General features: G+C 37.1%; 1 protein-coding gene across 2 annotated transcripts; it reads right to left on the bottom strand.

Moving 5' to 3' along the window:
- nap1l4a (nucleosome assembly protein 1-like 4a) lies at window positions 1-23,935 on the bottom strand. Of its 2 annotated transcripts, XM_039663174.2 has the most exons (15): window positions 23,839-23,935; window positions 20,540-20,586; window positions 19,667-19,727; window positions 19,222-19,381; window positions 18,589-18,672; window positions 18,300-18,431; window positions 14,999-15,070; window positions 14,763-14,902; window positions 11,722-11,867; window positions 5,289-5,305; window positions 4,782-4,901; window positions 4,426-4,455; window positions 4,291-4,347; window positions 2,784-2,816; window positions 1-1,032 (listed from the first exon to the last, which is right to left on the bottom strand). In XM_039663174.2, exons 1-14 carry the CDS (start codon window positions 23,919-23,921, stop codon window positions 2,811-2,813), a joined length of 1,155 nt encoding a protein of 384 aa, XP_039519108.2. In that variant the 5' UTR covers window positions 23,922-23,935; the 3' UTR covers window positions 1-1,032; window positions 2,784-2,810. The 2 variants fall into 2 exon arrangements, with proteins under 2 accessions (XP_039519108.2, XP_039519107.2); XM_039663173.2 differs by lacking the exon at window positions 2,784-2,816.
- Window positions 23,936-25,345: the final 1,410 nt, after the last annotated feature.

The following is a 25,345-nucleotide window of genomic DNA, read 5'->3' as shown; positions in this document are numbered from 1 at the left end:
TTTCACACTTATGCACTTTTATTTAGTCTTTTAAGAAAAAGAGCAAGTCTTTGCGGCATCACGTCGCAAAACATTTAATAGAATCTCTTTTCTATCTTGTACAAAATGGAAACAATGCAAAACAAACCAAAGAGGTTTCAGATAAGGCTATGGCTTTCACACAGTTCAAACGCAAGGTAAACCTGCAATAGCTTTAAGATCTGCTTGATAACATTCTCAATACTGTAACTGATGCAATTCTGTGCATGATTGCAAGCAACTCGACACACAACCACATGGCGAAAGAAACTATGGTTGAAATCCCATGTCAACGTGCATGGCATGGATATGCGTTACGTCACGCAAGGATTGGGAATTCGATGACGCCCAACCCTGGAGACAAATCATAAGAATTCTATAACCTCACACCATATCGTCCAGCAACCAATGAGCAGGACGATTCACATCAAAACACTTTAATAAACTACATTGTAACAGCGTTTATCGGAAATTTCAGTTATGTCAAATTCCAGAAGACAGCAGGCTCATTTTGTTGGCAAAAAACCCTGAGTGACGCTACACCGGACGATGCCTCGGAGTTCATGTCATCTGGGGAGTGTCCATAAACCAGCTACGTTGCAAAAACGGCTAAGTTAGGATAGGAATTCAAAACAGGACCTTAGGATAGGAATTAAAATTTTGCTGGAGCTCAGACACCAGCTCTAAGCAAACATTTTGAACAGAGAAAAGGTTTCTTAGTCAAAAGAAAAACGTAGAAATGTCTTTAATACGTTACGCATTTTGTGGGCTAAATTTTGGAATTTATGAATGAGAACACGGAGGTCATTTGTGTAAAAAGTACACAGCAGAGAAATAAACAAACATGCATTTCCTAAACAGTGTTTGGTTTCCTATTGCATTAGTGTGGCGAGTCCACGAGGAAATTAGGCCTGCATCCACATCGTCGAATTGTCCGACGGACAGCCGAGTTGTGCCGTGGCTGTCCGTTCACGAGTCTTACTGCTGTTTGCACTCTGCAGGAGGAGGGTCTTTCTGGAAGAACAAGACGGAGATAAAAGATTAAGAGTATTAGTTCAGGCACTGGGGAACAGGAAGTAGTTCGTTCATAATACATGCTTGGTTTGGTAAAGGTGAAGTATGAAATTTCTGCACCAGTAGTTGCATCAAACGTAATTGCAGAAATATTGTTTCCAAAACGGTTTTGGCACCGCCCCTGTCTATCATTTGTTAGTCCCGCCCCCAAATCATGCTACAGGTTGCTCAGGTATGATGTCAGAAACCGAAAGTCTAATTTGTCGCTGGTTCCTTTAAGATTTTTCTATGGGGTTTGAGAATGGGTTTTTATCCATTATGAGTAAAACAAAGCCTGTGGTAAACATAATTTAAAGGGTTGGTTCAGCCAAAAATGATTTGTCATTAATTACTCACCCCCATGCTGTACCAACCCCGTAAGACCTTCGTTCATCTTCGGAACACAAATGAAGATATTTTTGATTCAATTTGAGAGGTGGATCACTGCTACATAGGATGCCTAAGGGATCGAAACTTGACGGCCCAGAAAGTCATTGAAGAAAATGTTTAAATAGTCCATGTGACTACAGTGGCTCAAGTATAAGTTTATCAAGTGACGAGAATACTTTTTGTGCGAAAAAAACAAACAAAAATAACGACTTTATTCGACTACTATATTTCTTCCTTGTAGGCCTGAGACGAAAGTTCAAGAGATTTCCAAAAATAGTGCAAAAATAAAGCCTCATAGTAAAATCACGGAGGAAACAGCGGTAAATTAATTTTCCAGGATACTGAAGTCATACCGGCACCAGTCTATTAAACCAGAGGTTAATATGTCATGCCAAGTATTTTACTGTGAAAAAATGATGTACTTCACCTTTAAGGTTAATTTAGAATTGAGAAGTTTAGTCTTCAATGTCTAAGAAAAACTTCAGGTTTCAGGAGGTTGCCGTTGTAAAGAACGCTATCTTGGCGTGTGGATTTATGTTGACTAACTTTCCCCACTTACTGTCTCTGTTAGTCATTCTGGTGATGGACAAACCATGCATGTTTGATATTCTCCAAAAGATCGCTGGTCTCCATTTGAGCTTGATTTTGGTAAATTATTAATAATATAATGACATGCAAGTGTTTGACTATGAAGCCACTATATCAACTTTGACAACATAGTGTGTTTTTTTTTTTTTTTTAAATCGTGTTTTCCCATTTTTTGAAAAGTTGTGTTTTTGGAGATACGAAGTTTCCACCCGACATTGACTATATATGACCTATTTTTCTGCGGCACTCAGTATGAGATTTGATGGTTTGAGTCATAAGTTTAAGTATGCTATTTCAAATAGATATTCATAAACAGGCCGTTTTTTTACTGCTTTTTGATCTTTATTAGATCAGTCTGTTACAAAAGTCCTATTTAAATGTTAATGAAAGTAGTTGTGCTGCACATCTTTACTAAACCTAATGACCACCGTCTAACAAAAACAAAACCTGTCTGAACCTGTCTGATATCTGAACGGTAGAAAGTTTAAGACACATATAAATGTACATAATTACTAGTAGTTACGGTTACTCAGCTACAGACTGCGGTTCATATGAACCGAATTCCAGACTGCTGTTTTCAAACCAAACATGACAGTCAGTTAACCTTTTATCGACACACAACCCTCTCATGTGAAAGTGGCATACGAGTGAAAGCAGAGGAGAAAGACTAGAATAAAGGGAAGATGGGAAAGATTGGTGGGAAAGAGAGCCACATCCCTTCCGGTGTCTCTTACCTAGAAATGCATGAAGTGAGAAATGAATTATGCCTGTAAAGGGGAAGTGGAGGAACAAACACACAGGTTTACATGTCAGGCATGCAACCCATTATGAGCACCATACAAGTTAATGCTTTCAATCCAAACCACTTCACTCAAACACAAATCAGCAAAATCTGCATTTCAAATATAAACAGTAAGTCCTGTGTCGCATACTATGTTTGTGGCTGCATATTGTATACTGTTATATATACACACTAAGTAACAATTTACAGTAAGGGTCATTAGTTAACTACATTAGTTACCATGCACTAATAATGAATTGCACTTATAAATCCTTGTTAATGTTAATTTATTAAAATTTTGCTAACATTAGTCAATCCACTGTGAACTAACATGAACAAAAAATGAACATTTTTTTTATTAACTAACTTTAATTAAACTTTATTTTTATTAACTAACATTAACAAAGATGAACAAATACAGTAACAAATGTATTGCTCATGGTTAGTTCATGTTAGTTAATACTAGGGCTGTGCAAAAATTAATTGCGATTAATCGCATCCAAAATAAAAGTCTGTGTTTACATAATATATTTGTGTGTGCTGTATATAATTATTTTGTATATATAAATACCTATGCATGCATGTATATATTTAAGAATTATTTGCGCTTAAATTCTATATATATATATATATATATATATAAATACATAATCTATTTTATATAAATATAAATATTGTATGTATGAATAATACATATTCTTCAATATATACATGCATGTGTGTATTTATATATACAAAATAATTATATACATATTTATTTAGGGATGTGACTGTGAGAATATTTTCCCACAGGTTAGTTGACGTGTGACAACAGCGGTATCACCAGTGTTTTTATTTTATTTTTTATTTTTATTTTTTAGTTCACTTTTAAAAAAACTTTTGCTGATAATTTACTCACCCCCATGTCATCCAAGATGTCCATGTCTTTCTTTCTTCAGTCGAAAAGAAATTATAGTTTTTGATGAAAACATTCCAGGATTTTTCTCTATATAATGGACTTCAACGGGAACCAAACGGTTCAAGGTCCAAAAGACAGTTTCAGTGCAAACTGCAAACTGTTCAAAGGGCTTTAAACGATTCCAGACGACAAATAAGGGTCTTATCAAGCGAAACGATCACTCATTTAAAAAATAACAAAGTTTAAGTTTTATAAGCTCAAATGCTCGCCTTGCTCTGTTCTGTGATGCGCGTTCGTGACTCTCCTGTTTGAACTCGTTTATCAAAATGAACGAATCTTTTCCAGAGTCAAATTCGTTGAATGAACCAAATTACACGAAAAAAGATTTGTTCATTGACATGGGGGTGAGTAAATTATCAGCAAAAGTTTTTTTCAAAGTGAACTACTCCTTTAAAACATTAAAATATTAAGTGGCCTAATGAAATCTTGCCCCAAAGTCACATTGCTCAAATTAATCAATTGCTAAAAATTAAACTGGGCAAAAGAGGATTTAAATTCTCACCGTGGTGTTAAAATCTCCCTCCTCCTCCTCTTCTTCTTCACCTTCCTCATCCAGGTCCTGAATGACAATAATATTCATCTTTTAAATTATTTATTGCCCCAAAATAAATAAGGCCGTCTATCGAATGATTCTCACCTCCTCCTCTTCAAGATCCTCCTCTTCAAACTGCAAAACAGCATGGAATTATAAAAATATTATAAATCAAATGTACTATATATATATATATATTAAGTATTTAATATAATATTGCCATTGAGGTTCATTTATTTGTGATTAAAAATGATAAAAAATCAACTGAATAAAAATAAAAAAGGGGACCAGTCCCACGACCCAACCCTAAAATAAAGTTCCAAAATAAATCCCAATAAATGAAATACTACACAAGCAGAGCAAACACATACATCAAGATATACAGCATTATGAATATTTATTTCAAAAACTATAATCATTCCCATTTTTCACATGATTAATAGTCAACAGAGTAGACGTACACTATCGTCGTCTTCTACGGCCTCTCCTGTGAAATAAAGCACGGCTCTGGGAATGACCCTCTCCCGAATGAAGTGCCCGGTCTCAAAATCTGGAGCTAGAGTGAAGTCCAACTCTTCATCCTGGACACAAACATGCATAGTGAGCACAGTTTCTTTCTTTTTTTTTTACTTAAGTGTCTCAGCATCAGCATAAACAGCATCTCCTCATTTCATATTAATGAAATACGTTCAGTGTGTGACATTGAGTTTAGAGAAGCGAATTAACAAATCACTCATCATGACTGTACTTGTGTTTAAGCAGCTAGGCTACATGTACGTTACTACATGAAGAGTTGACCGTAACTGACGCAGAACTCTTTCAATGTTTCCTGTTCGTGACGTGTTTTCTAAACTTGCGCTACAGAATGTGTTTGTGTAGGCAGCTGAAAGACGTGTGTTGAAAACAGCAATGATTCACATGTTTACAAACACAACAACACACTGAGGACGCAAGGAAGTCCCACTCACCATTCCATCAGGTGTCGCTAGAAAAGAAAGGGGGAAAAAAAGTATTAATACTAGAACAGGACTAGAAATGGGAAACAGATAACTTAAATTGTGATATTTCATTATACATTTTATAGTACACATTATATTTCATTATACACATTATACATTATATATATATATATAAAAAACACCATACTAATACTGTGTTTGACCCTCTTTCGCTTTCAGAACGACCTTAATTCTATGTGGCATTGATTCAACAAGGTGCTGAAAGCATTCTTTAGAAATGTTGGCCCATATTGATAGGATAGCATCTTGCAGTTGATGGAGATTTGCGGGATGCACATCCAGGACACGAAGCTCCCGTTGCACCACGTCCCAAAAATGCTCTATTGCAGGGGTCTCAAACTCGCGGGGTGATATTTTGTGGCCCCCGACTTGACATTAAAGTTTAATGTTAGTGCGGCCCGTAGTTGCGTGTGCCGCGTTTTTTTTTTTTTTCATTATCCCTTATGGGCTACCATAGTCTCATGTGTACGGTGGGTTTGTTGTCAATAGTTGTCATAGACAACCGCGAAGTACAAACGTACTGCGCCTGGAAAAATGAGCGCGTCGCTTCAATTATGAGCGCGCTTGTCGCGCGCCTACAGATATAACGCCAAATATAACGAACTTGAGCGTGCGCAAAATATGCGAGCGAGATATGTGAACAGGCCTCTTGACGAGCTACCACCAATCAGGCCATGAGCTACTAGCTCGCGAGCGACGTGTTGGAGATCCCTGCTCTAATACAATGTGAGAATAATCATTTTGAGCTATAGTGTCCAACAAGTTGATAAGGTTTGCCTGAGACATGTGTAGAAAGCAGTGTTGTAGTCGAGACCACCTCACTCGAGTCCGAGTCGACACCGAGACCATAGAGAGTCGAGTCCGAGTCGAGTCCGAGACCAGAGACGGTCGAGTCTGAGTCGAGACCGAGACCAGTGAGGGTTGATCACCTAATTTACTTTTATTTTTTTTATTTTTTTTTTTACTGAATTTACCTAGAGTTTAAAAAATATGATCAGTTTAGGGTAAAAAGGCCACATAGTAGGTGGTGTTAAAAGTAATTTTATTACAATTTGTCATGCGCAGTTGCGCACTAGAAAATCACCAAAATCAATTTAAAGAAATATTTTATTAACATACATTAATAATCATGAAAAATATTTTTAACTGAACTCGAGTGGACTCGGGAATAATTCCGAGTCCTAAAAAAAAAATGTTCGAGTACGAGTCAATTTCGAGTCCAAATGGACACGAGTCCATGACAAGACCAAGACCATTAAAATATGGTCTCGAGACCGAGTCCGAGACGAGTCCGAGTCTCGAGTACTACAACACTGGTAGAAAGAATTCATGGCAGACATGACTGCAAATATTTGTATTTCAAAAGCAATATTTGTCTTTTTTTAAAGTATAATAAATGGAAAAGTGCCTTCCAAAAAAACATTCAATATCATATTATGTTGTATAAAAAAAGGACATGAGCAAATATAAGCATCGCAAAGATGTGTTATAAAGGAAAAGACAAAGAAAGTTTGTAAAATGAACTTCAACTGTCAGAAGGACAGCTCATGAAGAACCAATCATGTCCAGAAAGGAATACTCAACTTCAGAGGAACAGTTCAGAAGAAACTTTTAATAATAAAGATTGAGAACATTGGATCAGTTGTGCTCCTTTTTGTAATACTTGAATACTTTTTTTGTGGAATACTTGATGCGGCCCAGCCTGACCCAGACTCTACCTCCAGTAGCCCCCAGTTAAGTTGAGTTTGAGACCCCTGCTCTATTGGGTTGAGATCTGGTGACTGTGGGGGCCATTTTAGTACAGTGAACTCAATGTCATGTTCAAGAAACCAATTTGAAATGATTCGAGCTTTGTGACATGGTGCATTATCCTGCTGGAAGTAGCCATCAGAGGATGGGGACATGGTGGCCATGAAGGGATGGACATGGTCAGAAACAATGCTCAGGTAGGCCGTGGCATTTAAACGATGCCCAGTTGGCACTAAGGGGTCTAAAGTGTGTCAAGAAAACATCCCTCACATCATTACACCACCACCACCAGCCTGCACAGTGGTAACAAGGCATGACGGATCCATGTTCTCATTCTGTTTACGCCAAATTCTGAGTGAAATATGACCAAGACAAGTTCCTGACAGGTTTTGTGAGACTGCCGCGAGCCATACTTTGAAAAGGTCCTGATCAAAGACTGGCCTGAAGGAGATGTCTCTTCATGTGGATACCTTGGACCCGATGTCAAGGTTTGCGTTCTCGAGCCCCAGGCACTGTTGTTGAGCGGATAGGGTGCGTTAAGGGTTTTCTGTTAAGTCAAGTTTCTAAGTTAATAACTAATAATCCTTGCAAAGAAAGTGAATCGATCAAAACTAACTTTAGCTGGACAATAACTTTATGCTAGAGCTTCTGTAAAGCCAAAACAATCTCTGTTACTTTACTTTATCACTGTAAAGCTGCTTTAAAACAATCTATATTGTTAAAATCGCTGTATAAATCAAGGCGACTTGACAAACACTTAATGTTCAATAATATTATTGATCTGAGGCCCCGTCCACACTACTGCGTTTTCGTTTAAAAACGGAGACCTTTTGCTACGTTTGCACCTCCCGTCCAGACTAAAACGGGAAAACGAAGACCTAAAACGGAGAAGTTTAGAAACGCTGTAGCTGCGTTTTGTGTTTTAAATCTCCGGAGGGCGTTTTAGTGTGGACGAGACAAAACGGAGAACTTCAGAAACGCTGACGCAGAGGCTCACGCTGGGCTCTATGATTGGGTGTTATCAGTCATGACGCGTCCTTCCCTGATTCGTCATTCACTGTTTACACCGGCACGCGCATGCCCAGTGTTGGTGAATGGTCATGTGATCCGCGTTTTCAGTCGTTTTAATGTGGACGGAGATCATTTCTAATACGCAGATAAAACGCTGGTGTGGACGGAGATCGTGTTTGTTTTAATTCTCCGTTTTTTAAACGAAAACGCAGTAGTGTGGACGGGGCCTTACTGTACTGATCTAATTTAATAATTGATGATCTTTATAATGAAACCGAAACAACACTGAACTGACTTCAACAGCCGAAATGCATTATTTCCCTGTTATCACTGTAAAGCTGCCTTGAACAATCTGCTTTATAGGAAGCGCTCTATAGATAATGGTGACTTGAAACACAGAAAGCATTACATCATTCAGTTACAGCCATTTTAGTGTAAATGCCACTCCTAGGACAGGAATGTTGTGGAAATCACCTCAGTAACAGATAAATTACACACATCCGGTAATCGTGTCACTTTCCCACAGTCTGTGTGCAGGACGGGTGGCATTCTTCACCAGTCGCGGTTGACGGGAAACATCGCGCGTAAAAAATCTAAAGCATTTAATGCTGAGCATTTTTGGAAGGCTGCTTGAGGTGAAGGAAACACTGCGGTGTCACGGCGGTTGAAGACACACATTCCTCGGCTGGGATGAAAGGCTTTCTGACTGTGTTTGACTATTAAAAACTGAAGAATCTCCTCACACAATCAAAAGCCCTGCTTTCCTTTGACCTGTATTATAGAGAACCTTCAGACACACGCAATACGCATATTTTGGTCAGTCATACATAAGTAAAACGGGTTCGAAACAGGTACGATTTCTGCACTGAAAAATTACTGTTTAAAAGCATTTTGGAAACTTGAATATAATCAACCTGTTATTTATAATAGAGCTGTTGTGAAAATGAACAGTATGAGTATGAACATTGGAGTATGAACATGGTTAAAATATGGCTAGCTGTGGAACAAGCAATATTCAATTAGTTCAAATGTATGAGACTGGATTATTGATATATCGAAACTTGATTATTGCATATTTATTTATTTATTTTTTTTAAATTGTTGGTTAAAACAGTGTAATCCAATTTTCATAAGCAGTTCAAATTAGAGCCCGAGCGATAAAGGATTTTGAAGGCCGAAACCGATACAAATATTTTTGGTTTTTAAAATCCGATATTCCGATATATCGGCCGATATTTTTTTTTATTAAATATTGTTGGATTTCACACACGTGTAAAAGAAAAGCTAACTTTTCTGCACGAGATACGTTTGATACTTTTTCTAAATGTCTAAATGTTCACTCCTCGCAAGTATAACTTACATTTTACAATGCAGGGACTGTAACTAGAGATATGCGAGTTATAAATACAGTAATAATTACTTTATTTAGGCAGAAAAAGTTAATTGTGGTTTCAAAGCTCATTAATGTTAGCGGTCTTCCACTGATGAAAGTGGCATTAGCTAGCTTTGTGTTTAGCTAGTCTATGATGAGCCATCATTTAGCAATAGATACCATCATACTGCAAACTGTAAAACATACATTTGCCAAGGAGAGATGATTAAAGCGTGTTTCGTCCGTTTTTTTTATTTTAGTTTTTAAATATTAATTTATCGGTCATTATAACTGCCGATACCGATATTATGGAGAATGCCTAATATCGGCCGATATATCGGTCTGGCTCTAGTTCAAATACATGCATCTTAAATTTATGCATATATTTATCCATATTTTTTAGAGAATGACTTTTACAGGTTGACGGAAGACAGTTTTCTTTCAACGCACACTTTCTAAAATCAGCCAATCGCAACCGCAGGTCAATGACCCCTATTGGTTCTCCTCGGTTGACTTTCTTTCAAAATTTGTGCCTTTAAATGCAAACCTATGCATCAGTATGAAACACTGTGGCTTAAATATGCTTCATATAGAGAAATAATTTAGATTGCAATTTCTCTTTTCGTTTGTGCCATTTTATCAGTTACTTTAAACTTATTGACGCCACTTTTTTGGGGCATAAAGCGCCTTTGGCAATTTTGTTTTTATTTTGCACAAACAGTGACTGACTGTCATAAAGCAATACAGATTTATAAATGCATATACTTGAATCTAATTTGTGATAATCTGGTTTATTTATCATAAGTTTGGGCTAGTAGAAGTTCTCAATGGTTGGTAACTTGACTGGCCAATTTGGCTGGTGAGTGAAAAAGTTCCTTGGGAAACACTGCAATTAAGGTGTGATCCGGGTAAGGTTAGGGACAGGTGTGTTGGTATAGGTATGTTTAAGCGTAGGTTAAGGTGTAAGAGAAGGTCAACAGAGTAATTATAGATGTCATTCCAGGCAGAAATTAAATACAGCTATGAATATAATTACGGTATATCTTGCAAAAGTTCACTGTATCAAATTATTAATTTAAAGGTTAGTACATAATAGGTTCAAGACATCTAATATAAAGTGGGGCCAAACATTTGATTGAGGTGTATTTTTGAGCCCAGACCGCTGCTGAAGATGCACAAGCTTAGCTGTCAAGTGCCATCTGGAGGAAGTTTGTAATACATACAAAATAGTTCTGAGTTGGAAACATTTGCCACCCAGTGGACGGTCCACCAATCAATCCAGACTAACATAACCGTGTGATGCCCCCTGCTGCCCAGAAGACACTTAAAAAGTACATTTGTGGCATCTAATTAAACATGTGTATGCCAGAAAAAAAATAATTTTGAGAGAAACTTCACAGTTTTTAAAGTCCCCATGACACCAAAATTGAAGTTTTTTTGACTTTAGTCTGAATATGTTATGCTTACGGTATATAGCCATTAAAACTCCCAGTCTCTCACTTCCACCAACATGGATCAGTGATTTTGATGACATCACTCTGCACTTCAGCTTCTCATCAGATTTTGTCCAATCAAATGCTCTCTAGAATCTGAAGCATTCTGCCCCTTACATTACAAATAGATGCTGAAGCTGGGGATAAAATCAGTCACTTGTTCACACATTTAGCCTACTGTTCTCTACATGATGAATGGCACACAGTGCACTATATAGGGGATAGGGAACGATTCAGAGGAAATACGCTTGCTATTGTGGCACAATAAAGTCTGGTTTCACGGTAATGTCACAAACTCTGGTGCGGTTCCACTGACATATGAACACAACATGGACCAAAGACATCTAAACTACCCACAAACAGGAAGTGAGGTCACAAGATGCAACCCTAAATCGGACTGTAAAATCATATGATCATCCAATCATATTTTGAAAAATCAACAAACCAATTCGCTACCTGATATACATCATAAGTACATTTCAAGAGCCTTTTCATGAAACGCCATTAAACCATCCATTTGAAAACACACTCAATTATCTTAATCCCGAGATTTCAGTCTAATTAAATCAAACTAACAAGTTTCTCGTAATGCTAAACTATGAGTTAAGGTTGTTTCTCAAACTAAGATGAGGCTTAACCTTTTGTTGTACCATTTATGGTGATTCTCTATTCTTCTGCCTGAGATACCAAACCCATGAAATGAAAAACAAACTACTAAATTCAACCAAAATGTTAAAAATGAACAATTTATAGTTACCTTTAACTGGGTTGAAGAAGTTGAAGAATGAATCTTGTGGAATCTCTTTGGAGACCGTCCGAATGGTCCCTCTTCCTTTGTGTTTCTGCTTCTTTTTAACAATTCTTACTGTCACATCTTTGCCTTTTTGCCAGTCAATCTTACAACTAAAAGAAAAAAATATATACATATGGAAATAATTTAGAAACACTGGTAGTCCAGATTTATGTAAAGAACAGAATCAAATCTAAATGCCAAGTAAAAATGTTTATTTCTCTCCCAAACAAGCCACAAAATAATGGGTCATTCATGCAAAATCAATTCTACACTACCTGGTGAAAAGTTTGCAATAATTAAGACTGAATATGTGTTTAAAAGAAGGAAATACAGTGATATACAGAGGTACGGAGGCATTTTGGCGTGCTCTTCGTCAAATTCATTCAATGCTTTGACAAATCAATTTGAATTCCATAAATTTTCATTGGCCTGGTCTGAAGATGATCTGGTTAAATCTTCATGAAAATCGGAGCAACGGACTGGGGGGGATTTGAAAAAGTGATTTTTCGGATTTTTTTCATAACGGAAAATGATGTCATATCAAATTGTCTTAAAGGTTTCTAGCCCTTACAGTTCAAAGGTTATTAGCATAAACGTGAGAACATATTTGAACAGTTGGTGGCGCTAGAGGGTTTTAATTAGAGACTCCAAATTGGCTATGGTGATAGTTTAGACTGTCGTCTGACTGTGCGTTCACACCGGACGCGAATAGCGCGTCAAATTCACGTCTAGTTTGACGCTTGAACACTTTGAATCAATTCGCGCGTCAAGAGCGAAACTTACGTGCGTAAAAACAAAAGTTTGAAGCGAAATTTACACGCGTCAGAATCGAAACCCGTTGGCGGCCATCTTTTTTATGTCGATCGAGCATTCATCGAGAGAGTCACCGCTCTGTACTTTTTCTGGAGAGCAGAACAGCGGCGTGAGGATCATTGTCGCGGTATTTGTGTCCACCGGACCCTTCAGAGGCGAACCGTTTGGCGAGTTTCACCATTTGCTCGCTCCAGGAGCTGCGCTGGCCCGCCCCCAGTTTGATGACCTTGTCCCGCATCGGAGCGAGGATCACCCTCGCCCTCATCCACCTAATCTGTCATTTGTTTTGATGATAAATAGAGCCAGCCTCCAAAAGTTCTTAACCTGTCCTGTGATTTTTTTCTCTCTCACGTCCAGACACGAACTTATGCACATGTATGTTGGTTGTCTTTACATCATAATAATATTTCATATAATCTAGATATGGAATAAATAACATTCAATACAAAATGAACATATCTCGTATATTGAAATAAAGTTTTAAGTGATAAAATATTTGCTTTGTTGTGCATTACAACCACACCAGGCATTTAGTCATATTACAAAATAATTTATTGAAGCATCCAGATCCTTCACCATGTGAGCAGGCAGCAGGCTCCTGATTGGTTAACGTGGTGCGAATTGACGGCCGCGCAGTTCAGATTTTTCAACTCTGGCGGCAGATGCGAATTCGCATCAAACGCGTGAATGCGCAAATAGCACTAACTAAATCATTCGCGCTTAACACGCCAGACACTCAATTCTCGCCAGACACGCGAATGAGGCGTATTTGTGACTACCTCTACGCCTCATTTGCGTCGCAGGAATTTTTACATACGTAACACGTCTTTGCATTGACTTAAAGGGTTAGTTCACCCAAAAATTGAAAAATAAGTCATTAATTACTCACCCCCATGCTGTTCCAACCCCGTAAGACCTTCGTTCATCTTCGGAACACAAATAAAGATATTTTTGATTGAATCTGAGAGCTGGATCAGTCCTACATAGACTGCCTAAGGGACTGGCTCTTGACGGCCCATAAAGTCATTAAAGAAAAGGTTTAAATATTCCATGTGCCTACAGCGGCTCAATTATGAGTTTATCAAGCGACGAGACTACTTTTTGTGCGAAAAAAAAAACATAAATAACGACTTTATTCCACTATTCCATTACTTTCTTATGGGCGCATGCGTGAGAACTGAGACGAGGACGTTCTCATTCGTCTACTTCTTGTTACCGGCTGCTCACCGCTTAGGAGTTTTACCGCCCCCTACCATATAAGATGATGTGCTGATATAGCTGGAAGCGCAAAACTTTCTGTTTACAAGCAGAGGAAGATGCGCGCTGTACGCTTTTCAATTTGCGTATTTTCCGCACTATAAGGTGCACTTAAAAGCCTTTAATGTTCTCAAAAAACGACAGTGTTCCTTATAATCCGGAGCGCCTTATATATGGATCATCATTTTATACGGTAGGTGGCAGTAAAACTCCTAAGCGGAGCAGCCAGTAACAAAAAGTAGTCGAAGGAGAAGAACGTCCTCGTCTCAGTTCTCGCGCATGCGCCCGTAAGGAAGTAATAGAATAGTCGAATTAAGTCGTTATTTATGTTTTTTTCGCACAAAAAGTATTCTCGTCGCTTGATAAACTTATAATTGAGCCGCTTTAGGCACATGGAATATTTAAACCTTTTCTTTAATGACTTTCTGGGCCGTCAAGAGCCAGTCCCTTAGGAAGCCTATGGAAGAGTGATCCAGCTCTCAGATTCAATCAAAAATATCTTTATTTGTGTTCCGAAGATGAACGAAGGTCTTACGGGGTTGGAACAGCATGGGGGTGAGTAATTAATGACTTAATTTTCATTTTTGGGTGAACTAACCCTTTAACATTAAAATCATTCGCGGCAGACGCGCTATTCGCATCCGGTGTGAACGCACCATGACTGTGTGCCACATTTCACAACTTTCCCACAAGTGGTCTCATGGGCTGCCATAGACTTCCAGAGTGGAAGAAGAAGAACGCCCACGAGTACAATAGGTGCTACACACCTTTGGTGCACAATATTATTGTTTTACTGTATTTTGACCAAATAAATGCAGCCCTATGTGAGAGATTTCTTTAAAAAAAAAAACAATCTTTGATTGGTAGGGTATATAGTTAAATAGTTTTGGTCAGGATATCTATTAGAAACACCACTAACTAGTTCTCCATCTTACCCTTCGCAGCCCACGATCTCCGGCCCCTCGAAAGAGAACGGATCTGCAGCGTCCGGCTCTGACTTCATCTTATAGACTTTAGTGAGGACCGAGTTACTGAAGAAGCTGTTGGGCTCAAAGTGGAACTCTAACGTGAAACTCTGTTTTTTGACAAACAATTGAACAATATTAAAATTGATACCTGGATATATTTGTTTTATAAGTAAACAGAGGCTAGTTTAGCTGGTTTGACAAACCATTGGCTGTCCTGGCTCAGAAAACTTCACAGTGATGTCCTGCAAGTGTTTCAGGATTGGCTCATCATGCTCCTACAGGAAACAAACAAAAAAAAAAAAGATCCCAGGAGGGTTAGACTAAGCCGGCATTGGATTCTACTTTGGAAATCACTGTGTGGAATGGAAGAAACATGGCTGAGAGAATCCGCTAAACACAGACAGATACAGACTCTGTACAGTCCTAATGATCGCTTGATTATTTAAATGAAATCAAGAAGATTATACATTAAATGACAACATAATCAGATAACATGAATTGAGCATGTACCGATACAAACTTGCATGTTCTCTAAGGGCTTCCTGTCACAAAAACCACATCTTGTGTAAACCACATCAACCCTTTATGCAAAGGGTCAAAGCAGTCATCATTGATTTATGCAATGCCCTTACAGTAATAGGACTAGAAATTTTAATGACATGTCAGCAGCTGAGGCTATTTTCATGACAAGTCACACAAGAGTTGCGTAAATGCAAAACAAAAACCAAACTAAAAATAGAGTCGTTTAAAATTACACATGATATTTTAAAGGAGTAGTTCACTTTTCAAAAACTTTTGCTGATAATTTACTCACCCCCATGTCATCCAAGATATCCATGTCTTTCTTTCTTCAGTCGAAAAGAAATTAAAGTTTTTGATGAAATATTCCAGGATTTTTCTCCATATAATGGACTTCAGTGGGAACCAAACGGTTCAAGGTCCAAAAGACAGTTTCAGTGCAAACTGCAAACTGTTCAAAGGGCTTTAAACGATTCCAGGCGATGAACAAGGGTCTTATCAAGTGAAACGATTGCTCATTTAAAAAAAAAAATAATAACAAAGTTTAAGTTTTATAAGCTCAAATCGTCGCCTTGCTCTGTTCTGTGACGCATGTTTGTGACTCTCCTGTTCGAACTCGTTCATCAAAATGAACAAATCTTTTCCCGAGTCAATTCATTCATTTCGTTCGTTGAATGAACCAAATGACACGAAAAAAGATTTGTTCATTTTGATGAACGAGTTCGAACAGGAGAGTCACGAACGTGCATCACAGAACAGAGCAAGGCGACGATTTGAGCTTATAAAACTTAAACTTTGTTATTTATTTGTTAAATGAGTGATCGTTTTGCTTGATAAGACCCTTATTCATCGCCTGGAATCGTTTAAAGCCCTTTGAACAGTTTGCACTGAAACTCTCATTTGGACCTTGAACCGTTTGGTTCCCATTGATGTCCATTATATGGAGAAAAATCCTGGAATGTTTTCATCAAAAACCTTAATTTCTTTTCCACTGAAGAAAGAAAGACATGGACATCTTGGATGACATGGGGGTGAGTAAATTATCAGCAAAAGATATTATAAAAATTATTATACTTCGTATGGTAAAAGTCCTTAAGTGATCTTACTAAAAAAAAAAAAAACAACAACACACAAAGGCAGGACCGTCCAATAAAATGCAATGTTTATATGTTATAAAATGTATAGCTCTAGCTCCAAAATCTGGCAACAGTGACACTACAGTTAAAATATGTATTATTATTATTATTATGATAAAATGTGTAATGATCATATTAATCTTATTGGTCAGTAGTTCATGTTGTGCATAACAAAAGCACTAAACTGTGGCAAATTCACTCTTAAGGCCCCAACATACTTCACGCAAAAGCAAATAAATATCTGGTGTGACGTCATTTCAAGCAACATCAGGCAAAAACTTGGTTGGTTTGGTGTTCATTTTTGTAGTTCGGACCAGAGCAAACCACCATTGGTCAGTGGTGATGATGTAATAGATAGGTGTGGCTCTGAGGCTCCACCTTCTTTGACATGGAAATCTTCTTTGGTTTAGTTCTGTTCGGCCCCTCGACGTGAGACGACCACAAGTAAAAAATATGAACATGAAGTCGCTTATAGTAGAAAATAAAGTTGTAATGTGTTTCTAATCGAAAGCGACACTGAAACTGTTTTTCATGTTTAATACTGTAAAGCTGCTTGATTTAAAGCAATCTGTTGTATAAAGTGCTATATGACTTTACTGGAGTGCCATATTGCAGAGCTTGTGCAAACCTATCTACATTGTTATGATCAGATGCTTTCTTAACTGCTGTTTTCCCACCACTGTCATTTTTGCTGTATGTTTATTATGTTAATGAAAGGAAAGCGCACAGCTCACATTTACATATTAATCTAAACGTCGCTCTCAGCAATGTGGTTGTTTGCATTGAGAAGTTTGCTAGCGGTTCCGTCGAAGAAAAAAGGAACTTTGCAGTGAGTATATCAGGGCCTTAATGCATGGCTTATTGCTTTATTATGTAACATATTTACTGTTAAATTACATAAATTCACATTAAAACCCAAATCAGCAAATATTTTTCACACTAATCAACATCTGCAAAAGATTTCAGTCCCTCCAGAAAAACGCGATTATGCGATCGCTGAATTCAATGCAAAACCAGCCAAAGTCCGCATATTTATGCGGGGGGCGCATTTTTTCAAATACGCCGCACTTTCGCCGCATAAATTGCCGATTTCCGTGCAAAATATGCGGGGTTTGCATAATTTCATAATCCTCGCATTTTCGTTGCAAAAAAAGTCACATGTATCTTATCAGAAAGTTGAAAAATGTTGCGTTTGCTTCACATAAGAGCAGCCATTTCCCCCTGTTTCCATGGGAACGTTATGAAGGGACGCAATTACGCGACGCCAGACAGAATCACGGAGGCGATTGACGACATCACAAATCGAACTCGTATAACTGTCTGTCGCACGTTCTACTGTCACATCGTTACTTAATAAACAACATAAGATAAAAGAAGTAGCATCAAACAGAAATTACCCGCACACATGGGGTGTTTGAGACACTGCAGAGAGTTCAACAGGGAGCGCGCAGCTCTTAAAGGGGCCACACCTTATTTACACTCTTACAGTCTGAAATAAAACAAGATGAGAAATTAAATATTCCCAGCACTTTCTATGATTTAGTATGCTTGTTTATCAAAGGAAGTAATAAGAAATGACTCTTACATTAACAGGATGTTGGGGGAATCACTTTTTTTCTCTTTTTCATTTTCATTCTCTTTTTTTTGCAACAATCACAAAAAAAACTCCGCGTTTTTCTGGAAGAACTGAATACTATTATGGTAAATGTTAAATATAAATCGCAAATTTTTTCACAAATTTTTGGAAATTACCACCACAAAATCGCAAAAATCACACAAAAAAATCGTGAAATCCTGGAGGGACTGAGATTTGGTGAAAACATTAAGCAGAAGTGAAGTGAAAGTTCACCTGCAGCATTTCTCCAAGCATGTCCGCCTGTTTAAAGATGGTGAGCCAGAACTCGGGGATTCCTTTCGGCTCAACGGCGCTGGCTGAATCTGCCTGCTTCTCCTCCAGAGCAGCTTTTTTCTGCAAATCTGCCTGTGGGTGTAAAACGGTTTATTAAATCTACCATTGGCACACAATATCTAAATGAGATGTTCAATAGCTCAGGGCTTCCATAGAAAAGTTTGCCAAGAAAATAGGTTTTTGCAATTGATATGATGTGGTGTCAGGATTCCCACAAGCATCAACTTACAGCAAGCTCATCTTCCTCCTTGTAACTTTGCCATTCGCATTCCTCATCTGTGGGTTCGACAGCACCAGTCACAATCTCCCGTCTCTGAACACAGAAGCATTGTGTTATGTGACATCACTTCAAGGGCACAACACTTATGGCAATCAATTATGTAAAACAAAAATGAAGCATATTTTTAGAATTCTGTTTCATGCTGGTCTTGAAAATATATGTCTTTGGACAGACCTGTAACAGGAAGGCTGGCTTCCTTGTATTAGCATTGTGGGTAAAAGTTGAACTACTAGCTCATCACCAGCCAAGGGAATGGCCATGCTTGAATGAGTCGGCTATATGTTGACTTAAACACCCATATTGTGACCATACAATATCGATCGCCAACGAGTGGATCTCTGAGCTGGAGTGAGTGAGTGGAGGCGGGGTTCATTGGCATATTCATAGAGCATACTAAATGAGACGGGTGTAGAGTTACATTCAAGCTATCTATAGGCATGAATCATTTTTAATCAAGTAAAAAACATTTAAATGTCATTTTGGTGAAAAAAGATGAGTTTAAAAGGGTAAATGGTTGACTACAGGGGGACTTTAAGGACACCGAGCGTGTTTGAACAGAGATTCAGAGATTCGTTAGCATACCTTGTCAAACATAGGCTGGTAAAGCCCAGCATACTTCCTCTCAAGCTCATGGACCTCTTCGTAGAACTTGGCCTCTATGTTAGCACTCTGGAGCTGGAGCCTCTTTAGGGCATTAATTCTTCTCTTTACACTCTTGGGCAGCAGGTTGAAATTCTGTATTCTAGACAGCCAAAAGTTGTGAAATATGATTACAATTTAAGACAGCTGTTTTCTGTGGGAATATATAGTAACGTGTAATTTATTCCTGTGATTAAAGCAGAATTTTCAGCATCGTTACAAACGTTTACGAAACACACGTTTTTGAAACTACACAGATATTGTACAAAAGAAATTTAACAAAATGTTAGGGTTAATCAGATACAGAATTTGAGCCACCAAATAAAAATCTGTAATTTTATTTATCATCTTAGCTGTCTAAAATCATGAGGATAAAATTGCTTCATACCTTTCCATTTGTAAAAAGCCCACTGGTTTGTCGGACTGAGGAGGTTTATTTCCTCCTTTCCCTTGAGAAAAATGAAAGCAATTATTATATCATATGTACAGCAGTCATGGAGATAGCTGTATAATTTTCAGATATTACTGCTTAAAAAACATAATAAATTATTATAACTTTTTTTTGGTAAAGAAAACTTAGCATTTAAGAAAAATATGTTTCTTTCTGGGAAACATGAAAATAAAATAATCCTAGTTTTAGAAATAGTTTATAACCCAGAAAGAAAATATTCATAAAATTGTCATTAAACGCTAATATATATATATATAGAGAGAGAATTCACAGGGGTTGAATAATTTCGATAACAACTGTGTGTGTGTGTGTATTATATATATATATATATATATAATACACACACACACACACACACACAATTATGACACAAATATTATATATATATATATATATATATATATATAAAAACACAAACAGTTGCACTTTTTGGACCATACTTTTGACTTTTCAAAATATTTCTAACATGCAGTCAAACGTGACACCCAACAAACCGAGCCAGTTCACATATTTCATGTGTTCTAGCTCAAGCACACCTGGTGCAACTAATGAAGCCCCTGATTAGTTGCATCAGGTGTGCTTGTTACAACACCTGCTCTGCAGGGGTTGAATAATCATTAAAATTTCATTTTGAGTTGAATTTGGGGAAACCACTTAAAACATTTGTGTTGTGTAGCTATTTCAATTACTTTTGTTTGAGTTGTTCATTGGAAACAGCTGAAAGTATGTAAATATTGTTTATGAACATGATATGCAATGGGGTTTGAATAATTTTCGATTATATAAACACACACAACACTAAAAACGTACCTTTGGCTTCACTCTTTTCATTTGTTCGATCCATTTTCACTCCTCGGCTATTTATCAAAGAAAAAAAATAAGACAAGTCACGTGACATGCTCACATTGAAAAGGCATACTGTGATCCAAATTATTATGTGACATATCAGTAGGATTTCTGTAGAATAAGCATCCAGATTTTAGATTTTCAAAGAAAGTGTTTGTTTTATTACTCATAGGCCTATCTTTTGGATAACTGGTATTAATCTCAGAGAGGTTTGTTAAGCAGTTTGCCAGGTTTACTACAAATGGAAAACCTACTTAACCCTTATGCTGCATTAGGGACATTTTTGGTCTTTTGCAGTTTAATTTCTTTGACCATTTTGGCTGTTTTAATGCAAATGGTATGAAATTTGGCAAAATTTTGACTTTTTGGATACATGTAAAAAATGTGATCCCATTTTGCAAAATATGTATAACACACAATGTGTAGATCAAATAGTAACACTCAGCACCATAAAGACCAAAAATGGCCCATTGAAACCCATTAAAACGTTGTTTAAATCTGAGGCTGTCAGTAATACATAAAACATGATTTTTGCACAAACATCCTTTCATTTTGAAGCAAAAGCATTATATTTGCATTATATAGCGTATTCCACCAGATGACGTCACTACATATTTATTCCCTATGGGTGGAAATGCACCTTATTTTAGGCAATAGGCAATGTTTAATAGGTGGCCATTTTTGGTGGGATTTTTTGCAAAGTGGGACTGTGATAATCCAAATCTAAAGTTTTCTCTTTGCATTTAGTTTATTGAAAATAATTGAATTTTTGTGTTTTTTCCTCTTATACAAATCGATGGTTTCGCAAACAAAACTGGTAATTAAAGGGTTAAAATCCTGAAATTGAATACATTTTTGGTAGTTATGATGAGGACTGATGCTGGTTAAAAGATTTAACTTGGTAAAAGTGGAAAATAATAATAATATATAATATTTTAGGCAATGTTTAATATGTGGCCATTTTTGGTCCTTAATGCACTCAACGGTGTTAAAAATCTAATGCAGCACAAGGGTTAAAAAGGTTGTTCCACATTAAGTCACAGTTCTCATGCAATATGGAGGAAGAAAGATCTTTCTGAAGAGGAAAGCATGAAAAGGTGCAATATTTTGTGAAAACTGAAAAGAGAATATCAAAAGATTTGTGAGTGATTCAGAGCACAGATAAACTCAGTTAAAGACTTGTTAAAGGGATATTTCACCCAAAAAATGTAATTCTGTCATTATTTACTCACCCTCAAGTTGTTCCAAACCTGAATGCATTTCTTTCTTCTGATGGACACATCAGAATCCCACACTATGGAAGTCAATGGGGTCCATTTTTCAAAATATCTTCTCTTTTGTTCGTCAGAAGAAATTAATTAATAAAGGTTTGGAACAACTTGAGGTTGAGTAAATGATGACAGAATTATTTTTGGGGTGAGATATCCCTTTAAGGGAAGTTTCTGTCAAACAAATGAATTGTATTTAAAAGGCAGATAAAAAAAAAGAGCCAATGGTTGAGCAGCAAGCAGGCATTTGAAGTTGCTAGCGTCTCTAGAGTCTTAAAGGGATAGTTCACCCAAAAATTAAAATTCTGTCATTAATTTCTCACCCTCTCACATCTCATGTCCTTTCAAACAAGTAAAACTTTCTTTCATGTTCGAAACATAATTGAAGATCTTTTTGATTTCTGTTCCCCCATTGACAGTCACTGCAACTACCACTTTAAAGCTTCAAAAAGTTCATAAAGAGATTGTAAAACTAATCCAACAGGAATCTAGCGGTTTAGACCAAATTTTCTGAAGAGACTTGATCGCTTTATATGAGCAACAGATTGAATTTAGGCCTTAATTCACATATAAACAATCATCAACTCACACATCAGCGGTGGTAAACAGAGGCTCAAGCTAGTTAGCTTGATGTGCAAGAACCAATGAGGTTCATTCTTGTGTTACGCAGCACTTTTGAGCTTCTACAAGAACCAATGAGGTTCATTCTCATGTTACGCAGCACTTTTGAGCTTCTGCGAGAACCAATGAGGTTCATTCTCATGTTACGCAGCACTTTTGAGCTTCTGCGAGAACCAATGAGGTTCATTCTCATGTTACGCATCACATTTATGCTTCTGCGGGAACCAATGAGGTTCATTCTCATGTTACGCAGGACATTTGAGCTTCTGCAAGAACCAATGAGGTTCATTCTCATGTTACGCATCACATTTGAGCTTCTGCGGGAACCAATGAGGTTCATTCTCATGTTAGGCAGCACGTTTGAGCTTCAGCAAGAACCAATGAGGTTCATGATGTGTCAAGCAGGATCGGTTGAGCTTCTGTTTATGTTCCCTGATTAATGTTTATTGGAATAAAAGCCTGAATTCAATCTGATGATCATATAAAGCGATCGAGTCTCTTCAGAAAATTTGTTTTACAATCTCTAGGTGGTAGTTGCGTAACTGACAACGGAGGGACAGAAATCGCTCAGATTTCATTAAAAATATTTCCATTTGTGTTTCAAAATATCTTCATTTGTGTTCCAAAGTTTTGAATGGCAGGAATACAACATGAGTAAATAATGACAGTATTAAATTTTGGGGTGAACTATCCCTTTAAGAACATCGCATGCTCGAAGGAAGTCGTACCAAAGCTCAAAGATAAACGTTTACAGTGGGTCTAAAAATATGATTATTAATAATAATAATAATAATGTAACATGTCCTTTCTGTATTTGTAAAATGCAGTAATCACATAAAAGTAGGACGAACACCAGTATGGCTTGAAATACAAGTAAGTGATGAGGATGAAATGATATGAGTGGTTTGCAAAACAAGTGGATCAGTTAATCATAGCTGTCAATTATAACACTAAGTGTGCTGCATCACAGAAAGACATATCGTATGAGTTATTTAGTGTACGAGTATATAATGTCTTTTTCTTTCTTTGTAATAAACCGATAATTGTATTGTCAAGTAAACTGTCATTTGTTCGTCTGTGGGGTTTTTTAATCAAAAACTCTGGTAAAAGAAGGCTGAACAGCCGTGAGTTATCACACACGAGGAGCTGCATGTCTTGTTGCTGTCACTGTGCTGTCATGCATGTGATGTGTTAATGGAAGTTAAATGTCCCAATGCACATGTGCGGCATTACATATCTCTCAATACCTAAGTTTCAAACCTTAAAAAGTCTTGAGACGAATTCGTCATAGCTCTTTAAAACCACATAGACTGTGTCCAAACCACGAGGCTTCAACTCTAATCGCGATTAATTTTTTTTTTTTCTTTGACTTACCCCCACGTTGCGCTCCAGACGGTCCTCACGCTTCTAGCAGACGGAGAAGTGCGATGGCATGTCGCATCATCCTCAGCTCTCATTGGACGACTGGCTGTCATTGGTCATGTGCACTGGCCAATCAGAGGGGAGCCTCTGTATTACGAAATCTCATTGGTCGCGACTATCTCAGTTAGTCAGAAGTGCGCATGTTGGAGTGTGTATACCGTGTAGCGTACTCGTTTCAAATACTATTTAATAACTACAAAGAATAATTCTGCCTCCTGAAAATGTAACAGTTCTCAGATGTAATGTAATGGTTGTTACCTAATGAACTTTCACTTCATAAACTATTTAGCTTATGATACATTTAAAATGCTAACAGATGTGCAGTCATGTGAAGCGGTGTAGTTAAGTCAACCCTTACGAAAAATAAGTATAGGTCTACTTCAAGTAAATTTTATTCAGTAGTAGGCTGTAGGCTAAAGTTCAAGTATATTTTAAGTATACTTTATGTAGGAAGTAGCCTATACTATCAATGTATATTTGTACCATAGACAGTGATTTGTACGTACAGTTTCAATAGCCTACTTAGGACTATTCTCCCACGTAGGCTAGTAAACTTTGAGTACACAAGTAGTTTACAGCTAAGTTTTTTGTTTGTAGCTACTGCAAGTGAACTTATAGCTATGCTGATAGTTTACTGTATTTTTTACTTTATGAAAGTAGCCAGTTTCAAGTAGCCTATAAACTAGCTACTATAGTAATTTTATTAAGTAGCACTTGTACGTTGTATATAAGTGAACATAACATCATTTTTATACTATTTTTATATTATTTTTGCACTTGTATACAAAGTTCCCATTTAGGGATTTTACCTTAACTCTTTCTATTTTATAAACATTTTGTTAGCTTCATGGATACTTTTTTTAATCAACACTTGAATGTGGGTATAGCATAAGTTTAATTAAAAAATGTAACATTTTTTTTTTTTTTTTTTTTTAAAAGCTGAGAAAATCGCGTTTTTGTCAAAGACTCCGGATGGGATTCAGAGCGATGGTCAAAACACAGATGGAGATCGAGTCCATCAACACCCCTTTGAAGCCCGGCTCGAACGGCTCATTGGAGGCTTCCGATCAGCGGGTAAAGGTCTTTTACTGTCTTTTCTCATGGCAAAGTATTTTTGATTAAATGCAATACATTTTCTCAAATGTATTCTCTCGTTATTTCATCTGACTCCATAAATGAAAAGGTTTTTAATGATATGTGTGCATCATTAAATAAAAGCTAATGTTTGAATATTCATAGTCAGTTAGAATAATCAAATGTAAGAATTTATTATGTCAGGTTAACATGGGGCAAAACAGGGCTAAAGTTGCACCTCTGTATACTTGCCTTTTATTCTCCTCTAAACCACAGATGGCACAAAACTCGTCGCATGATATTATCATTTCAGAAAATATATTGTTACTAATGCCATATTACATTTTTATGGGATCTCCTTCAAAGCAGGTTCAGTTCTTTAAAT

Source organism: Pimephales promelas, chromosome 25 (genome assembly GCF_988280905.1).
Source record: "Pimephales promelas chromosome 25, fPimPro1.hap1.1, whole genome shotgun sequence".
NCBI classification, from domain to species: domain Eukaryota; kingdom Metazoa; phylum Chordata; class Actinopteri; order Cypriniformes; family Leuciscidae; genus Pimephales; species Pimephales promelas.
The sequence above is the reverse complement of the archived record's forward strand: the minus strand, read 5'-3'. Positions and strand labels throughout refer to the sequence as shown.

Coding starts and splice junctions, on each gene's coding strand:
- nap1l4a (XM_039663173.2), bottom strand. CDS start 23,921: ATGAGAGCTGAGGATGATGCGACATGCCATCGCACTTCTCCGTCTGCT. Junction 20,587..23,838: donor GTCTGGAGCGCAACGTGGGG/GTAAGTCAAAGA, acceptor TTTGATAAATAG/CCGAGGAGTGAAAATGGATC. Junction 19,728..20,539: donor TGAAAAGAGTGAAGCCAAAG/GTACGTTTTTAG, acceptor ATTTTTCTCAAG/GGAAAGGAGGAAATAAACCT.